Source organism: Amaranthus tricolor, chromosome 6 (genome assembly GCF_026212465.1).
Source record: "Amaranthus tricolor cultivar Red isolate AtriRed21 chromosome 6, ASM2621246v1, whole genome shotgun sequence".
NCBI lineage: Eukaryota > Viridiplantae > Streptophyta > Magnoliopsida > Caryophyllales > Amaranthaceae > Amaranthus > Amaranthus tricolor.
This window is the reverse complement of record NC_080052.1, coordinates 16,223,091-16,241,805: the sequence shown is the minus strand read 5'-3', so window position 1 is coordinate 16,241,805 and position 18,715 is coordinate 16,223,091. Positions and strand designations below refer to the sequence as shown.

Genomic DNA, 18,715 nt, shown 5'->3' with positions numbered 1-18,715 from the left:
TCCCTTATCAACTAGATTTGGTATGCTATAAAAAAGGTCAGTTGGGAAGACCTAGTGCTCACTTTTCAAAAGCTCATAATATCCATTAAACAACATGTATGCTCTCGATTGAAATTATGCATCCTGAGATGCAATGTTGTTGACAAAGAATGGATTTATAGTTTGTATTGTTAGGCTTGTTGGCTATATTGTTTTGTAGAGAATGATGTCTTGTGTTTTGGCCTTTGTATGGCCTGTTTTATCCTTTTTGGGCTTAGGCTTGTGTCCATCCTAGATGGTTCGAAGCGAAAATTTGAATAAAATAAGATTATTTAACAACTTTATTCAAAAAACAAGCTACGGAAATACTTTTCCTAAAATAAGCGTCCTTACTTTCAAAGTTAGGCTTGGTGTATACTCGCACTTAATAACAACGAATTAAAACAAATGGTCAAAATTTGAGTCAAGCCTCAAGTCGCTGTTAGTAACAGCGACATTAAGGTTGACTGGTCAAACCTTAATGTCGCTGTTACTAACAGCAACTTGAGGCTTGACTCAAATTTTGACTTTTATTGACTTTCTTGTATGAATTAAACTAGCCGTTGTTAAATTGAAAAATAGCCGTTATAAAGTTGAAAATAGCCGTTGTTATTATATTCTAAAAATAACTCCATCATTTCCCTACCTCATTATATCAAATTTCCGTCATTCTTGTTCTAGTTAATCAATTTTTAAAGGTAACACAAGGTATTATGTTAGTGTTATTCTCAATTTATAAATGCTAATATTATTTTTTAATGTTTACTTACGTTACTATATCATTTGTGTTCCGTAGATGTCACAGGAGCATTATATTGAAGAGCTTTGTGATTGTGGTTATGAAGTTGAGATTAATACAGATTGGAGCAACTTCGATCCTGGGCGTGATTTTGTTGCTTGTCCTTTCTACTTGGTTGAAAGATTAGGTTGCACATACTTTAGATGGATTGCTCCGAAGGGTACCAAATGGCAGATAGACTGAATAATACGGCTTGAAAAAGAAAAACAATAGCTTAAAGATGAGGTATTTAATCTCAAGAGACAAATAGATGATATGGCACATAGGAAAGAAGAGACTGAAAGGATTATGAGAAAGTTTAAGAAGCAATCTTAGTTAGCGACGGTGGTTTAACTTAACGAATGAACTATGTAATTTGATATGGATTCATTGAACATGAATGAAATTGTGTTGAATTTTCGAGAGTATTTTCCCTATTTGAATATGATTGTCTGTTTGTTTTTGATTAAATTCATATTGCATTCTTAGCGGAATGATTTATCGCCGAAAATTTTGAGTACTTAACATCATTTCATTCATAATAAACATGTGATAATATGATAAAACTATATACATCTACATATATATTACAAATTATACACAAAAGTTCAAATGTTACAAATATTGAATATGTACAAATGTTCAATATATACAAAATGTTACTAATGTTCAATATATACAAACAGTATACAAATGTTAATCCTCCTCCTGTACCCTGTCTAACTATGACGGTTTACAACGCCTCCTACGATAGTTAGAGGCCTTCGCATGATGCTCGGGTAGGGGAGGTGATTGATAATGTGATAATCCAGCCCCCTGTAAGGACCCGGCACCATAGTCGGGGCACGTTAAGTCCACCTCCTCAAGATGAACGTCGGCATGATGAGGAGATGACCCCTGCTCGTCCACAGTGGTGTCGGGCACAGCGACTTCTGGAATGAAGTGCTGAAACTGTGTCCCTAGGAGTATGCCTTGGGCAATCTCCTGTACAGGCTCCTCTTGGGTGGAGCTGATGACAGATGCAATGTCATGTGCCTGCACTAAGACTAAAGTATCAATGAAATGTATAACATGTAAGTTCTATGGATAATAATCAACGTTGAAGAATACTTACAAAGTGTGTCATCGTCAATGCTGCGGGAGCGTACTGGGTTGCCGCGATGATACCTCGTGGTGTCATCCATCGACGAGTGATGGTGAGGAACCACGGCATGTAATCCGCCGAAGTAGGTGCGCCTACAGCCTCGATCGGCGCACCTTGGGCCATTAGCTCCAGCCTTTCATCCCAATGAGCTATATGGCGCCAGTTGATCTCCAACTAGTTCTTGGGCTCCCGACCCTTGCGTGAACTGTGATGGAGATCCGCCACTGTCACAAGGCGGCGGGATGCCCTATACCATCCCGAATTGGCGCATTACTTGCTCAGGGAGATGTACCTCGACTATGACGAAGCATATCAAAGGTACAGAGGCTCTCCACGCCCCTGACAAGATCCCTGAGTGCTGAGGTAATGCAGCGTATGCCTCAGCGGGGTAAGGGTCCCATCGAAACTACATGTAAAAATGTAATTAATAAATTACGCCATATGATAGTTATAAGACAAGTTGTAGTTATGATTATACCTGGTCAGCTCGTAGTAGATCGAGTTGATCACGGTAGACACCCACGCCCGATCCTGTGTGGGTCCTTGTACGTCTTTCAAAGGACCACCGCGATCCATAAGGCACATGTGGGGGTGGAAGAATTGGTGGCCCAAATGCACCACGTCCCACAGTCCTCATCGGTTAACCAATGAGAATGTGCTCCCACGCCCAAAGCTATGAATTACAGATATAAGTAAACGAAACACAAAAATAAACTAAGAAATAAAACGTTAACATGTAAAGTTAGTATTACCTGTAGAATAATCAGGGGCCTAGCGATCTCCTTCACTTTCTTCCGTGAAGCTTCACACAGTCTTCTATACAGATAAGCTAGGGCTGCGGAACCCCAGCTGTAACCGGAGATGCCCTCCCATGGCGCATCAAGCAACGTCAAGTACAAAAGCTGTACCCTGTTGCCAGTCTTGTCGGAGAACAAGACAGTACCAATCAGATATAAGAGATACGTCTTAGCGTATCTCTCAACGGTAGCCTCATCAGTACCTTCAGGGAGGTGCGAGAAGTTCTGCGCAAGCCATATTACGCGCAGGCTACTCCCTTTAGCTACCTTTGCGGGAGGTCGGACTCCTAATAATCTGTGGACTTTGTCTTGCCAACTTTCGAGTTGGCGTCCAACGGTGCACACGGCAATTCCCTCGATGGGAAGCCGTGTAAGCACAAATACGTCAAGTAAAGTGACTGTAGCCTCACCTAGAGGTAGGTGGAAGGTATGGGTCTCTTGGCGCCACCGCTCGACTAAAGCCGTGGCTAGCGCCCAATCGACTCTCTCGTAAGCGATGAGTTGGAAGTCGTACAACCTCGCTCGCTGAAGGTAGGGGATTATCCGTGCGTCAACGGCCCACGGAGCAGAGTCAGGATGCCTGGTGTATATGGTCTCGACGTCGGACACCTAAATGCAAAGATTATATTAACATAAAGTTAAAGTATAAAGGCATGTACATTAAATATACTAAGTTCACTAACCTGGACATCCCATAGTACACTACTCCTGTGATCCGCCTGCATCGTCAGCACACTAGGGTCTCGAGGGCCTGGAGTTGCTGGATCCATCTCTACTGCAATTCAACAATAACTAAGTTCTAGTTATGATTATACGTAAAAAGACTTAAGAAATACACAAATAGTTTACTTATGTTATTTATTTGTTTCATAGTCTTCATGTTTATATACTCAAATGCAGATACTGTTTACCTTGACGTGCAAGTTCTAGTGTTGTGACCTTCACTACCACACCGTCGACAAGCGTTGCGTCTCCTTGATCCTTCATCCATCTCGCTGGTGATCCTCCTTGACTTAGGTCTTCCTAGTACACGAATGTGATCTGGATCGTGTATCAACTCAACACCGGTGTATTGAAGCCATGGCCTCTTATCAATCAACGGCATGAATATGGATTCATATGTATTTACATAGCTCTGGGTAGTGTAGCAAGAGTCCACAAAACGCTCATATGATAAGTTTCTTTTAATACAAACGGCAAGAACATGAGAACAAGTTAAGTGATATATGGAGGGTTTGTTACAAGTGCATTTCATTTCTCCCATATCCACACTTTGTATTTTACAACCCTTGGTGGATCCTCTATTACCACGTCCAGTCTTAACTTGGAAAAGGCCTCGTCTATAGTCAAATGCGACGATCTCATGGAAGTTTGCCTTCTCAGTATTACGGGTGATAATTCTTATGGCGTGTGAAGTGTACTTTCTTCCCCCAATTAACCATGCATTTGCATTTTCGCGTCTTTTAACAAAATAATCATTAACACGGTACAAGGTGAACTCCACAAGAGTAGTTATAGGCAAGAAAGGTACACCCTTCATCACGTTATTGAATACTTCGGCTAATTTGGTATTAATAACACCATACCTATACCCTCCATCATGACATATTGATCATTTACACATATCATCAACTTGATCAATCCAAAAAAGAGCTTCTCGATTAGCAACACCAATAGCCTTCAATCGCACGATGACCTTTGATAGGTCGTTTATGTACTATCAAACAAATCCTAATATGCAACTAGTATAGCAGCAGTCAGGTTCGAATCCACAGGGAACAATGAAGTAAGTGATTATTTTTCGGCTACCAATTGATCCTAGGTAACACACAAATTTGGAGAATATATATCTAGACTAACTAAACAACTAGAGCACAAACAATTAAACTAGAAAGGTAGATCGATGATACTAAAACATCCAGGGATAAACTTCCCCACTAGCATGATATGATGACAATGAAATCCTACTACCCTTACAACAATCATAACCAAGTTCAATAGGACGAATACACCATTAAGAATACTAATAACTCCTTTCGAAGACTATTAGCTTCACTACCATACTATCAAACCTATTTTCATGGAATCAAGTATAATAATGACATTGAGCACAGTATTCTATAAGATCCAACAATCAAATCTATCTATTTTCATGAAGATTATCAAGTCCTTGATCTAAAAGGCAATTCATTCAACTATAACTTTCGTTAACGAAGAATAAATTGTTAACCACAATTTCCAAAGTTTCCATTGAAAAACGTAAGTTAACTAGCATAAGAGATCAAGCATGAACAAGGATTATACATAACAAAAAGGGATTGGAACTCAATAATTCGTCATCAAAATCATGGCTAGGGTTCCATCTAACCCTAGATTAAGAAACTACTCACACATATTAATTGCAACAAAACAAGAATTCATTAAAAGAAACATGATTAAAAATAATAACAAGAAAAGGGATAAAGAAATAGTACTTGAATTCGAATACCAAATGACGAACAAAAGTAAATGAAGTTACAAAGTTTCTTCCCCAAAGTGAAGAATTAAAAGTCTCTAAAAAACTGAGAAAAATTGTTAACCTCCGTTCTATTACATTCCCTAGTGATTAAATAAGAAAACTGCGAAGAAAAACGGTTATTAAAGCAGGACCGGACCTGGTTTCTGGAAGACCAAACCGGGTTTCTGAAGACCGGACCGGGTTTAAGCAAGACCCGACCAGGTCCGTGTGTGGAGAGTTTTCCAGAGAGTAGAAATTGCAGGACCTGACCGGGTTTGAGCAAGACCCGACCGGGTCCGTGGGTTGAACATTCCATCAAGTAATTTTAGACAAACCCGGCCGGGTTTGTGATGGACCCGACCGGGTCCTGGGCTTTGATGCTTGCGTTCTTACTTCTTGCTTGAAATCATCCGGGTATGAAAATACCCGCCCGGGCCTATCATCTTGTGCTTACTTTTCTTCATGAGAACGCGGCAAAAGTACAAACGAAACCCAACGGGACTCAAAGTATGTCCGAATGGGCCCGTGATCTCACAAAAGTGTCGCAATGCGGTCTCCAAATCTTCCAAATCTCGAAGCACGCATTCTAATGCTCAGGAGTGATCCGCTTCCAATACAAGAGTGGAGTAAAATGGCCTGAAATAATCAAAGACACACAAAACTCCAACCAAGCGTAAAACCACATGGAAAATGCGAAATCACACATCAAAATGCCATAAAAAATGCAAGGGAAGGGAGCATCAAAGTATAGTATAAAGTGCACAGATCAAACTCCCCCAAGCCAAACCCTTGCTTGTCTCCAAGCAAATGGACCGTCAAAGAAAAGTGGAGATCATATAGGTCAACAAAGTTCTTCTCCAAAGGTTTTCGAAATTCATTTAAAAGCAACTTCAAACGACTCGGCATTTAGGCACACTCAACATCAATCCGGACTATCATAGCGCAATCAGGCTTTCACGATTCATCCAAAAGATAACCAGTTAAGGCCATCGTAAACACATCATAAATCAAATGAGGAGGTACTCACGGGGCAACTCACCACTCCATTGTCGATGAGTCTAGAACTCATTACACACACCGAAGTAGTGAAAATGACTACTTCTATTCCCCAGCAGTGTTTCCCTCCCAACTCTCACTCTCATGTGTCTAGAAGGACAAAAAGTTCTTCCAATGCAAACAACATTCTAAAGACTTTCACTTTAACTTTGCTATCCTTCTCCTTTGAAATAGACTTCAACTACCAAGAGAATCAATTCAGGCTAATAATGGGAGCAACGTTGGCTAAGGTTATTGGTCGTGCTAAAAGTATGAGACCTAGTAGGGACAGTAGGGAGTGAAATCTCTTTTCTCGCAACAACACACACTTCGAGCATGAACATCATATAACCAATCGTAAATAAACTTAACCAATGAAATTTCGAGCTTCTGAAAGAACAATATATTACCCCTTTTTATTTAATTTATAACTAAAAGCAAAAATCACATTCTTTTTGTTGTTTCTGTTGAGTTTTTTTTTTTTTTGGATAAAGAAATAGTACTTGGGGGTGTCTATATACAGAGGAGTTTAAAAGAAGCTCGAGATTTTACCATCATGGATCAGTAACCATACCAACAACCAACATCAAACTTAAATAATTGATTCACACCCTAAGGTGTAAGAGGGGGAAATTTTGGGATTGTGGAGCTTTAGTAATGCGGGTTGAAAGAAAAGGGGCTCAAGCTCAAGAGGGCTAAAACCTAAAGTCAAGTTGTGCAAGGTGGCTTTTTAGTCCATGTGGTTTCAAGTAACATCTAAGCCTGAAAATCATTTTCAACAAGGTATATCTAGTCAAATTCTAGGAGTAAAGCAAAATCAAGATCAGTCTAGCCCCTAATGGGCATCCTAGCACATAATGCACACACATTTGATTAGGCCAACTCACCAGCTAACCTACTCATGCTCATGAGGTAATTAAATGCCACTTAACTGGTTCACAAATTAGGAGTGTCTGCAGTTTGCCTCTGACATCCAAATAACAGTATCACATGCCAAAATACCAGTCAAAACATTTTGCAAAATTCATTTTAGGGGAAAAGACAGTGTTACTCATATACAGGGCATTCCAACAATTCTCATCAAGCCATAACACGTTTTTTCTTTTTTTTTTTTTTTTTTTTGCATGCGAGAAATAAAACCTAACTCTATATGCCGAAAATGATAAAATTATGCAGTTGCATGAGGGAGTGAGTGAGTGGGAAGTGATTATCCCCCCCAAGCCAGCCCAAGCACGGTCCGCAGTGTTTGGCAAAAGATCAAATAAATGATCACTGGCCCGAACCACCACCTCCAGGACTAGAGGGACCACATCTCATGAGTGCAGAATGAGGGATTAATACCCTTGATGTCATCAATAGTGTACCCAATAACACTCTTATACTTTTTCAGAACTGTGAGCAATCGCTCAATTTGAGTGCCGTTGAGTTCAGCATTGACAATAACAGGGTAAGTGTCATTATCCTCTAGAAAGACATACTTCAAAGAAGGAAGGAGGGGTTTTAATTCTACCTGAGGAGGCGTAGTACACTCCTTTCGTTCCTCAATGGTGGACACCTTCCAAGGTGGGGTGTCCTCAAACTTAGCTTTTGTAGGAACAAATGTAGGTGCAACATCTAAAACTTGGACCATCTCAATCACATCGGCCCTATCCTTCTCGTAGTTGCCTTCAATAGCTGCATAAAGTGGATCAACAATGGAGGGTGTGCACTCCCTCTCTGTAGTAGCATCAACTATCGCATCCACCCGATAAACAGTCTCCCCAATGGCAGAATGTGCCATGGATGAAGGGAGATGGAAATGCAGCTGTTCTCCCAAAATTTCAAGTGATAACTTCCCATTCTTCACATCAAAATTGGCTGCTGTAGTCCTTAAAAAATCACGACCCAAAATCACCGGAATGCGAGCATCCTCTTCCATATCCATAATGACGAAATCGCAGGGTACAAAGTAATTACCAACTTGGACGGGGAAATCCTCAAGAATGCCAACCGGGTATCTCACAGATCGATCGGCTAATTGTATAGACATCCGAGTTGCTTTCATCTCGCCATTGATCTTTTTGCATAATGTTAATGGCATCACACTCACACTAGCCCCTAAATCAGCAAGGGCTACAGCAGACACATCTTTCCCCAACTTTAGCGGGATAGTAAAACTACTAGGATCAGCTTGTTTCTTAGGAACCTTGCATCCCAAAATAGCACTACATTGCCCATTCATAGTTTCCACCACACTCTCCTCTAGCTTGCGTTTGTTGGAAATGATGTCCTTGAGGAATTTAGCATAAGAGGGCATTTCCTTAATGGCTTCTAAGAAGGGGATGTTGAGCTGTAACTTGCTCAATACTTGAAGAAATTTTCCATATTTTTGCTCAAGCTTCGCCTGTGCCAATCTAGACGGAAATGGCACTGGTGGTGTGTAAGTTCGACCGGCGGTTATGGACTTGTCTGAATTGACTGGCTCATCTTTCCTTTCTTCAGAAACATCATCATTAGTACCTGGAGCTGGAACAACCATAGGTGAAGTCTTTACCTAAGGGGCTGGATAATGAAGTGTCCTACCACTCCTCGTAGTTATTGCATTGAGTTGCTGATGTGGGGATGTGGTTGGGTTCCTTTCTGTGTTTCCCGGAAGTTGCCCCTTTTGCATGGATAAGTTACTCAATTGTTGAGCCATCTGAGCCATCTGAGTGTCGATCATTTTGTTGTGAGCCAAAATCTGATTAATGGAGGTGTTGAAGTATTCATTTTGCTTGCTTTGGGTAGCAATAAAGTTCTCCATCAAGTTCTCAAGGTTGTACTTCGGTGGATGTTGTTGTTAAGGTGGGAAGGGAGGCCTTTGTTGGAAACCCGATGGTATGTTGTACGAGGATGAGGGATTCTGCGCATTGTTGTTTTTGTAGGAAAAATTTGGATGATCCCTCCATCCTGGATTGAAGGTGTTGGAGTAGGGGTTGTATTGTTGTCTCTCATTCTGATTTTGGATGGCATTGACTTGTTCCACAGCAGCAACCCCTTCGGCTTGAAGTTGGCAATCGACACTAGAATGCCCATTTAAGCCCCAAGCACCACAGACTTTATTTATTGCAGCTACATCCAATTGCTCAACCTTCCTTGTCAAAGCCTGTACATTATTAGTCAAAGCAACAATAGCATCCACCTCATACCTACCACCTCGCCTTGGAGTTGATTGTTCTCGCCAGTGGTAATTTGAGGCCATATCATCAAGAATTTTCTTGGCCTGGGTCAGTGTTTTCATCATGAAGTTGCCCCCAGCAGCAGCATCCAAAGATGTCTGGATCTCATGCCTCAAAGCATTGTAGACTGTCTCAATAACCATCCAATCCGGTAATCTGTGATGTGGGCACTTTCTGATTAGACTTTTAAATCTCTCCCATGCATCATAGAGTGATTCCCCGTCTTTTTGCTTGAAAGTAGAGATCTCATTTCGGTACTTTGAAGTTTTTCCGGGTGGGTAGTATCGATGCAAGAATGCCTTTTTCAGAGCCTCCCAAGTAGCAATGGAGTTGGGTTCTTCCTCACGAAGCCACTAATTAGCCGCCCCCGCAAGAGAAAAAGGGAAAGCTATTAACATTAATTGATCGGAGGTGACGTTGTTGTACTTGTGTTTCATGCACTTGTCGATAAACAGATTAATATGGTCAGTTGGGCTCTCATTCTCAATACCATGAAATTGGTCCTGAGCGATCCAGTTGAAAAATGCTGACCGGATCTCATATTGGTTCCCGGAAATCTCTGGCCTCACAATGCTTGTAGTGACAATGCTAGCATCAAGAGTGATGTAATCCAGGAGGGGTTTCTCTGGTGTTTCAGCCATGGTTAAATCTTCCTTTCTCTTGTTTCCTCGCCTTCTTTGCCTAGAGTTGAGTCTTCTTGCTGTTGCTTCGATTTCAGGGTCAAAAGGTACTAGTTCGTATCCCTGTCGTCTGGTTTGCATGCAACAAAAGAAACTACAAGCAAAGGGTTAAATAGATCGGGGAGGGGGATCTAACCTAAGCAGAATCAGAGAAAAAAGAATCAATTTAAACTCAGAAAATAAACACTAAACTAATCCGTTGTTCCCCGGCAACGGCGCCAACCTTATGTGGTTGTCTTTGCTCTGCAGTCCTTCCGTACATCTTCTTCAGCTTCACATTACCCATTTGACGGTTGAAGTTACTTAACAAATGCCGCAAGCAAAACCTATGATGGGCATTTGGAGGTTGCCATTTCGGCTCCTCCATGGTTGCTAGAATGCCCGCATGTCTATCAGAAATAACACATAAACCTGGACTATGCATCACATGCTTACGAACACATGCCATAAACCAAGATCACGCGGCTATGCATCCTTTCTCCACCAAAGCAAAGGAAAGCGGGAAGATTCCTGAAACAGCCCAAACCAATGTAAACAATATAACAATATTATTTACAAAGCACAGTGGAAGACTTATAGAAGTCTGGGCTGAATCCGACCTGTGGCTCGATAGCCACAGCAACCAATATCAGAGTATTTAAAAACTTTACATAACTGTAATACAAAGACTTACAACGCAGTTATAAACTAAGTTAATACATTATAAAATATCTAAATTTTAAAAAAAATTTTACAACACATGATTTGTCAAAATATCATTATAAGTTAACTTTCCAAAAACGATGTCCTCGCTATCGCAACACATGACACATAAAGGAGCAGTGCATCCATCCGCACTAAAGTTGGCAACCTGAAAGTGGATCTATTCCCCGTAAGAGATAGGCCCCATCAAAAAGTGTCAACAATTGAATTGTTGAGTAATCCAAAACAACTATTACATTTATATAAAATTCATTAACAAACATCTCCAATCAAATTCCTTGTTCACTTGGTAACCATTTATAAACATTATTTTTTCCAAATCCAAACTCTTTTAGAAGACCGTTTGGTATCGACATAAATACGGCTATGAACCTTTAGTTCATAACAAATCAAAATACAGCTATAACTTTACAAGTTAATAGCGAAAATCAAAATGCGGCTATTACTTTACAAGTCAATAGCGAAACAATACGGCAAATGAAAAATATGATACATTTCCGAAACAAACAAAACTTTATGTACCAAACGTATTTATTCAAAACTCATATTAAATCAATAATTTAACAGCACTTTAATACGTGGGAATATATGGACGGTCAGGAAGTAGGCTTGATCTAAATCCTGAGAACACGGGTGATCGTCATCACCGAAAATACGGTTCTTGCAAGAACGAAACGGGATCGAGGGCTCGAGACTGATCCGAATAACCATTACCTATTATCAAGCTATAGGATTTCACAATAAACCAGATATAAATATCCGTTGCCAATTCCCAAAAACGAACATTTTTCAATGTCGAACATTTTAATATAAAACGAATCAATAAGTCTCTTGATTTTCTTTAAAATCAAGAATCATAACTCATTTTCATAGTACAATATTGAAAAGCTCATATTTATAAAATTGTGAACATACAAAACATAATTTTGACCAAGAACTAGAAACAAGGTCAAAACAAAGTTAAAAGTCCAAAGTTACGAACACCAAAAATTATACAATTTTGCTCAAATATCAATAGCAGTAATACCACACCTTATAAACCATAACTTAAACTTTGAAATACTTGAATTAAATTTAAAAGATAGTAGCTTGCTCGTAGGTTACCTTTCTATGCCATGAATAACAATCAATAATTAATCCAATCAATTCATCATCAACCATCAACATGTAAAAGCTTAAGTTACTATCAATGGAATTTAACTAATTTTACACAAATCTTAAATCCCAATATCCAACTTATCATATCCAAATATATCAACTAATCAATACCCAATTGATACTTATGTTCCCAAATTTATACTTGAACCAAACATCCATATTAATCAAATAAGAAACATAACTCAACAATAAAAATCAATAAAGAAAGAGTAATAACCCTAACTTAATCTCAAATATCAAATAAATAACCTTAAACATCCAATTTATTTCATAGTTTCTAATCCCACTTTATAAATTCCGTATTAGTACCATATCAGGACACCCTATTAGTATTTTGGACATAAATCTCTCATACGAACTCATTTTGGGCCGATTCAAGTGCTCAAGCGACCGCGACTCGGAGTTCTACAAATCTTATGAAGACACCAGAACCTAGAAACAATCACAATTAACCTGAAAATGGCCAAACCAGAATGCTTAGTTTTTGAGCTGAAATTTCAATATCCAAATACTAAATTTTATACTAGAAACCAAATAACCCAAATAACCAATTCTAATCAACACTAAAAATAACTCAATTACTAATTGAATCCATATACTCATCTTAAATTCAAGTTGATACTTAAATTTGAATCAAAGACCCAAATTAAATCCACAAATACTGAACTACTTTAAAACATTCAATTAATACTTAAATAGAATAGTTTGTGGGTTACCTCAATCACCATTGAAGGACCTTTCAACTTTCAATATTGAACTTCAATTTGAGTCACAAAATCCCCAATTATTTCATGTTCAAAGATAACACCATTTCTATTACCCGTGATAAGATTAAACCAAATTAATACACAATCAACACACAACCCATAATTTCTAATCATACTTCAACCCCTAAATCATAAATATGTTCAATTCATCAACTAAACTCTTACCCACAAAAGATTCAATGAAAGTAACTCAAAACCAACATTAAACTCATAAACTTAATAAAATTCCAATTAAAACTAGAAAATTAATTAGAGAAAAGAAAAGATGGCTTACAAAGAGTGAGACTAAGAAGTGGACCAAGAGATAGGTGGTCCTCGTGGTGGTGCAAAGGACCAAAACTGGCCGGAAGAAGGGGCCAAAATCGGTTGTCCCAGCCTCTAATGCTGGCGGCTGGAGTGGTCTGCAGCCTTGCTACAGGCGGCAGCACGTGGGAAGGCTAGCCCGCTGCGGTTGCTCGTGGGAGAGGGAGAAGTGGTTGCTGTTGGTGGTGGAACTCGTGGCTGGGCTTGGTTGTGCCGCCAGCTGTGGGTGAGGGGAGTGGGACATGAGAGAAGAGGGAAGAGAGGGATTGGGAGCCATGGGTTTTGTATGAGGGATTAAGGGTATGTCGGTTAGATTGAGGTAAGAATGGGTTCATTTTTAGCTTTGACCCATTAAATTTTATTAAAGTCGTCTCATCATAAGACACTCTTATATAAGACATGCTGTAAGGGTATAATATGCAATTTATGAAATAAGTAATTGGTAGTATGAATAAGGATTGCATTTAGGAATTTATTTTTCAATACTTTATTTAAATTTATTTTTATAAAGATAAGATAGTAATCAATTAATAAAATATAATCAAAATACACTTTTATCGAAGTATTCTTTATATAAATTTTATACATTAAATAAAATATACCTCTTTCTTGAAAATGTTAACAAATGAAATACTTGAGTCAATATTATCAAAATAATAATATTATTACTCGAATTAACTTACTTAATAACCCCAATCAGCTTAATAAATTTATAATTAAGCTTTATTAAATGTAGTCTATTTCAATTCCCTTGTTCCCATCTTGAGCAATCGCAGTTGACAACGTATGGTGATACTTACCATACAAATGTGTTCCGTCAATGGCAATAAGGGGTTTGCAATACTTGAACCCCTCAATACTAGGTTTAAAAGCCCAAAATACACGTTGGAAAGTTCTAATACTAGGACGAACGTACACAACAACATCATTATCTTTTTTAAAGAACCACTCAACTACAGTCTCAGGGTTAAAAACTTGCATTGCTTTCAAGAAGCGTGGAAGGAGAGGACAAGAATCTTCCCATGTCGCATAGATGGAGAGAAGGACTTGCTGTTTAGCACACCATGTCTGCTTATAAGTCACTTCGACACCAAATTGGTCTTTCGCCATTTGTCGCACTACAGAGACCTTAATTGATGGGTCTTCAGGAACACAATTTCTAATAAGATTGTTAGTCACGGAAGATATCAAATGAATGTGTCCAGCTGACACATTTTCAGAACTTAATATACAACCCCCATGCTTCCCTTTATATGTAACAATCTCCCATGAAGGTGAATAGGAGCTCTTCCTAGCCCTAAGCCTCCAAGCACACCCTCTCTTACACTTCAAGGTGAGCACGGTTTAATTTGAAGTCTCAGTTCGGTACTCAACGTTCCTACGAATATGATACAGCCTAACAGCATCCAACAATGCATCCTTGTTATCAAACATCATAGACTTTGAGTACTCCCACATTGCATCTATAGCCTCCTCATCCTCAACCGGAAAAGCTAAAAATCTCCACTCATATTGTACTTAAAACTTACATTAACATTACTTTTTGTAGTGTCAATGCCAATCTTAGAGCATATAAGATGTTTAAATTCATTCAAATCCATGTTTGAGTTGCATGCAAACAGTTTACGTCTTCCCCCAACATACTTAATGTTGCTACTACTTGATCGAATTGAATCATTCCAAAAGCATACAACAGTCACACGAATTGAAGCTATTTCTACAACAATATGTACAAAATCAACATCACCATCAAGTTCATAAATATATACTACATAACAACATTGATTAAATTTAAGCTTTGCATTCAAACATTCTCTAAATTAAACTCAAATTTAGGGTTCGCATTCAAACATTCTCTACATTAAACTAAAACATTTTCTACATTAAATTCATGAACAAACAACCTCAATATGAAGATCATGGCAAATAACAAGTACATTTGACATATTCATAGAATTTGATATTATATGACCACTATAAATGACATACATTTTAAAATCAACAAGAAATAAAAAATTTATAAAAAAAACGTACCTTAATAAGCTGTAGATCAACAAGAAGTAGTAAATTGCAAGTTTAAGAACCTGCATTTATATGAAAGTTCATGAACATTTTGTGAACCCTAATTTTAGAAAATGGAAAAAAACACAAATAAATAGTACCTTAAGTGAACATAGGAAGATGACAGAATTAATTAGTAGTAGAAATTAAGAATTTGATGAGATTAATTGAAGGATTGAAGTTGATTTTAAAGGTGGAAAGAAGAGCGAGATCTCGAAGCTTCAATGAGGAAGTAAACAGAAATGAGGAGGAAGAAGAACTGGAAAATTTAACTCGCATTAAGTCGCTGTTAGTAACAGCGACATATGAGTTGACCAGTCAACTACTTAAGTCGCTGTTACTAACAACGACTAGACCCTTGAGTAATTTTTTGACCATTTGCTTTATTTCGCTGTTAGTAAGAGCGAGTTTACACCAAGTCTAGGTTTAAAGGCAAGGACACTTATTTTGAGAATAAAGTTTTTCCGAAACTTATTTTTGGAATAAAATTGTTAAATAATCTTATTTTTTTCAAATTTTCGTTCGAAGCTCTCTTCTTTAGGATTGTACATTGTCATTAAAATGTATACCTAATTGAAAATGATTGACTCTACATTAATAGTTGCTAGACTTAACATAAGAATCTATATATATATATATATATATATATATATATATATATATATATATATATATATATATATATATATATATATATATATATATATATATATATATATATTAAAAGTATAGTATTCACTAACTTAAAATGTATAAATAGTTAAGAAGTAAAGTATTTTAGGACTAATATGTATAAAATCTTCACAACTTAATCATAGGTTTTTTATGAAAAATTATATTTTCAATTTTTTTACTTTAACTTTTTATATTCAAATAATTTAGACTACTTACCATATGACTCCAATAAGCACTACTACATGACAAGTTTTTAAAATAAAACAAGTATTGTCACCATCAACATTCAATAAAATACAAGAACAAAACAAATTTTGGAAAATTTTTAAGTGTGGATGGTGATAGAAGCCGCACCGACTAGGAAATGAAAAATGAACCAATAGCAATTATTAACAAACGTAGGCCGTAGCACTATATTTGCCAAAAAAAAAAATACCCATAACCTACATGCCCATAAATAATCAACATCATTTAAAAATGGGGTTTCCATCTCTCTAGGTTGAATTCTTTTTTTTTCTTTAAATATTATAAAAAGGAAATTGACCTTGTTAGATTTTCAAGAAAAATCACCTTTTGATTTTCCCTCTATTTAATCCACAAGATCCTCCCTTCAATCCTCCTATATTTTCCCCCTAATAAGCTCTCATATATTTTGTTCTCTCTAAAATGGAGAAGGAAATCAAATTCAAACTAAAAATCCCAAAATTTTTCACTTCTTGCAAAACCCAAAACCTATCTGAAGTTATTGATCATCAAAATCCAATCTTTACCCAAGAAAATACTCTTTTTCTTCAATCTCCATTGATAGAAAGAGCTAAAAATGAAGCTAACCCTTTTAATTCCCCTGTTTTAAGACCCAAACAAACACCATCATGTTCCTCAATGATGCATTGTAAACCTAGATGCCCTGAAACTTTTGACCAAATGGTTAGAGAAAATTGTATTATTTCTGGCAATCCTTTTTCTTGCCGGAAATTAGCCGGAAAATACACAATATTGTCACCTTCTATGCAAGTTTCCGGTGGCCGGCGTTGTCCTCCTGCTTCCCCTGCTTTTCCTCTGTTTTCTCAAAAACAGGGGAGAAAAACAAAGAAAAAGAAAAATAAAAATACCCAGTTCATAAATTTGAAGAAGAATGCAAACCCTAATCAATTCATATACTCTTCTTCGAATGAAACTGAAAATGGTGCTTGGTTTAGTAGTGATGATGAAAGGGAAGGGGAGGAAAAGGAGACTTTATTCTCTTTAAAGTCTATGTCTTTTTCCTCTAAATCAATCTCTTTTTCTTCTGATTCTGATCATTCAAACTTGACCCAGACCCGGACCCGAACCCGGGGTAGACCCAGAACCAGAAGGGCAAGGCCCAAGAGAGAAGAAAAGGTAATGGTTGAAGTTGGAGGGGTGGCAATGGAGGGTGATGTAAAGGATACATATGCAGTGGTGAAGAGTTCAAGTGATCCTTACAATGATTTTAGGACATCAATGGAGGAAATGATAATTGAGAAGCAAATATTTGGAGCTAAAGAATTGGAAGAGCTTTTACATTGTTTTCTTTCTTTGAATTCTCCTTATCATCATAGTGTTATTCTTGATGTTTTTACAGAGATTTGGGATTCTCTTTTTTCTTATTGTTCTTAATTATTCCAACCCAAAATATTTTTTGAAAGAAAAAAATTTATTCCCTTTTTTTTTTATTGGATACCGGTAAATTAAATATTAAAATGGTAAATTAAATATTAGAAGTACTCGTAATAGTGATTAGCGTTGTACTAAAATTTTACTATTGTTTATTATTATTATTATTATTATTATTATTATTATTATTAATCTATTATTATATTATTATAGCTAGTCTTTTAAGAGACTCTTTGACATTTTTCACGTGTAGTTTACTGCAGCTTAATGTTTATTTTTATTTTATATTTTTTTATGGACTGATCCAATATACTCTTATAAGAATTTATGTTATTATTATTATTATTATTATTATTATTATTATTTTCGAAAAAAGAAAATTTTCAATTAATTTGCTATAAATAGTCTTATCTATTATTTATTTTCGAATAATTTTGACGATTTCATCTTCAATTTGAATTTACTTTTAGGTTTTAGCATTCACAATGTTATAGCAGCAGGGTGGAACTGTGATGGTTTAGCGTTAGGATAATGGTGGTTCACACAGAGTGGCAGATGCACTTTGGGGCCTAAGGGAATACGTGCCCCTATACTTTTTTGTTTTAAAAAAATTTCAAAATAGACTTTTTTTATTGGTTAAAGTAAGAGTGTAAAATTAATACTGAAGTCTTGTTTCATTTCCTTTTATGATGTATCGTATTTAAAATTTTACCAAGTCTTGTATGAGATTGTTTTACTGTGAAGATTGTTTTACTGTGAAACGGATTCATACAAGCAGCCCATTAGTTAAAAAATTAAAAAAATCAATGAAAGCTAAATTCACACTTGTACAAGAAGTAATTTTTTTTAAAATAGTTTTGGCTGACCCAATTAAGGCCGTTTCACAGTGAGACGACGTCAATAAAGAACGTGCATTATAATTGATCAATCCACTATTTGTTTACAACATACACATTATTTTTAGAGTATATTTAACTTTTTCTTTAGTTATATTATTTTGAATAAAGAGGAATGAATTTAATAAATAAGTTCAAATTGTTATTAATTCAGATATTGCATATGATTAAGATAGATCTTAATTACTAGCATTCTATTATTCGAAAACATTATTAATTACGAGAAATTCTTTTAAGAATAAGATCATAAGTTTCATAAATTTATTTTGCTTGTACTTGTCATTTTGCAAAAATAAAAAAATTAGTTGTTAATTTTACAAACAAATTTCGTTGATTAGTTGGTGCCTTCTGAAACTCTGGATAGGCCACTTT

The 18,715-nt window shown here is 36.8% G+C and overlaps 2 protein-coding genes and 1 non-coding gene across 3 annotated transcripts; 2 read left to right on the top strand and 1 right to left on the bottom strand.

Annotated features, from left to right (window-relative positions):
* Positions 1 to 7,566: 7,566 nt before the first annotated feature.
* LOC130815593 (uncharacterized) lies at positions 7,567 to 8,787 on the bottom strand. The gene has a single exon (XM_057682082.1). It carries the CDS (start codon positions 8,785 to 8,787, stop codon positions 7,567 to 7,569), a length of 1,221 nt encoding a protein of 406 aa, XP_057538065.1.
* An 832-nt stretch (positions 8,788 to 9,619) lies between these two features.
* LOC130816748 (small nucleolar RNA R71) lies at positions 9,620 to 9,725 on the top strand. Its single transcript, XR_009043287.1, has one exon. It is a non-coding gene; the product is annotated as a small nucleolar RNA R71 (small nucleolar RNA).
* Positions 9,726 to 16,478: 6,753 nt separating this feature from the next.
* On the top strand, positions 16,479 to 17,979 carry LOC130815592 (transcription repressor OFP8-like). Its single transcript, XM_057682081.1, has 2 exons — positions 16,479 to 17,442; positions 17,918 to 17,979. The coding sequence occupies exons 1-2, from the start codon at positions 16,479 to 16,481 to the stop codon at positions 17,977 to 17,979; spliced, it is 1,026 nt and encodes a 341-aa protein (XP_057538064.1).
* Positions 17,980 to 18,715: the final 736 nt, after the last annotated feature.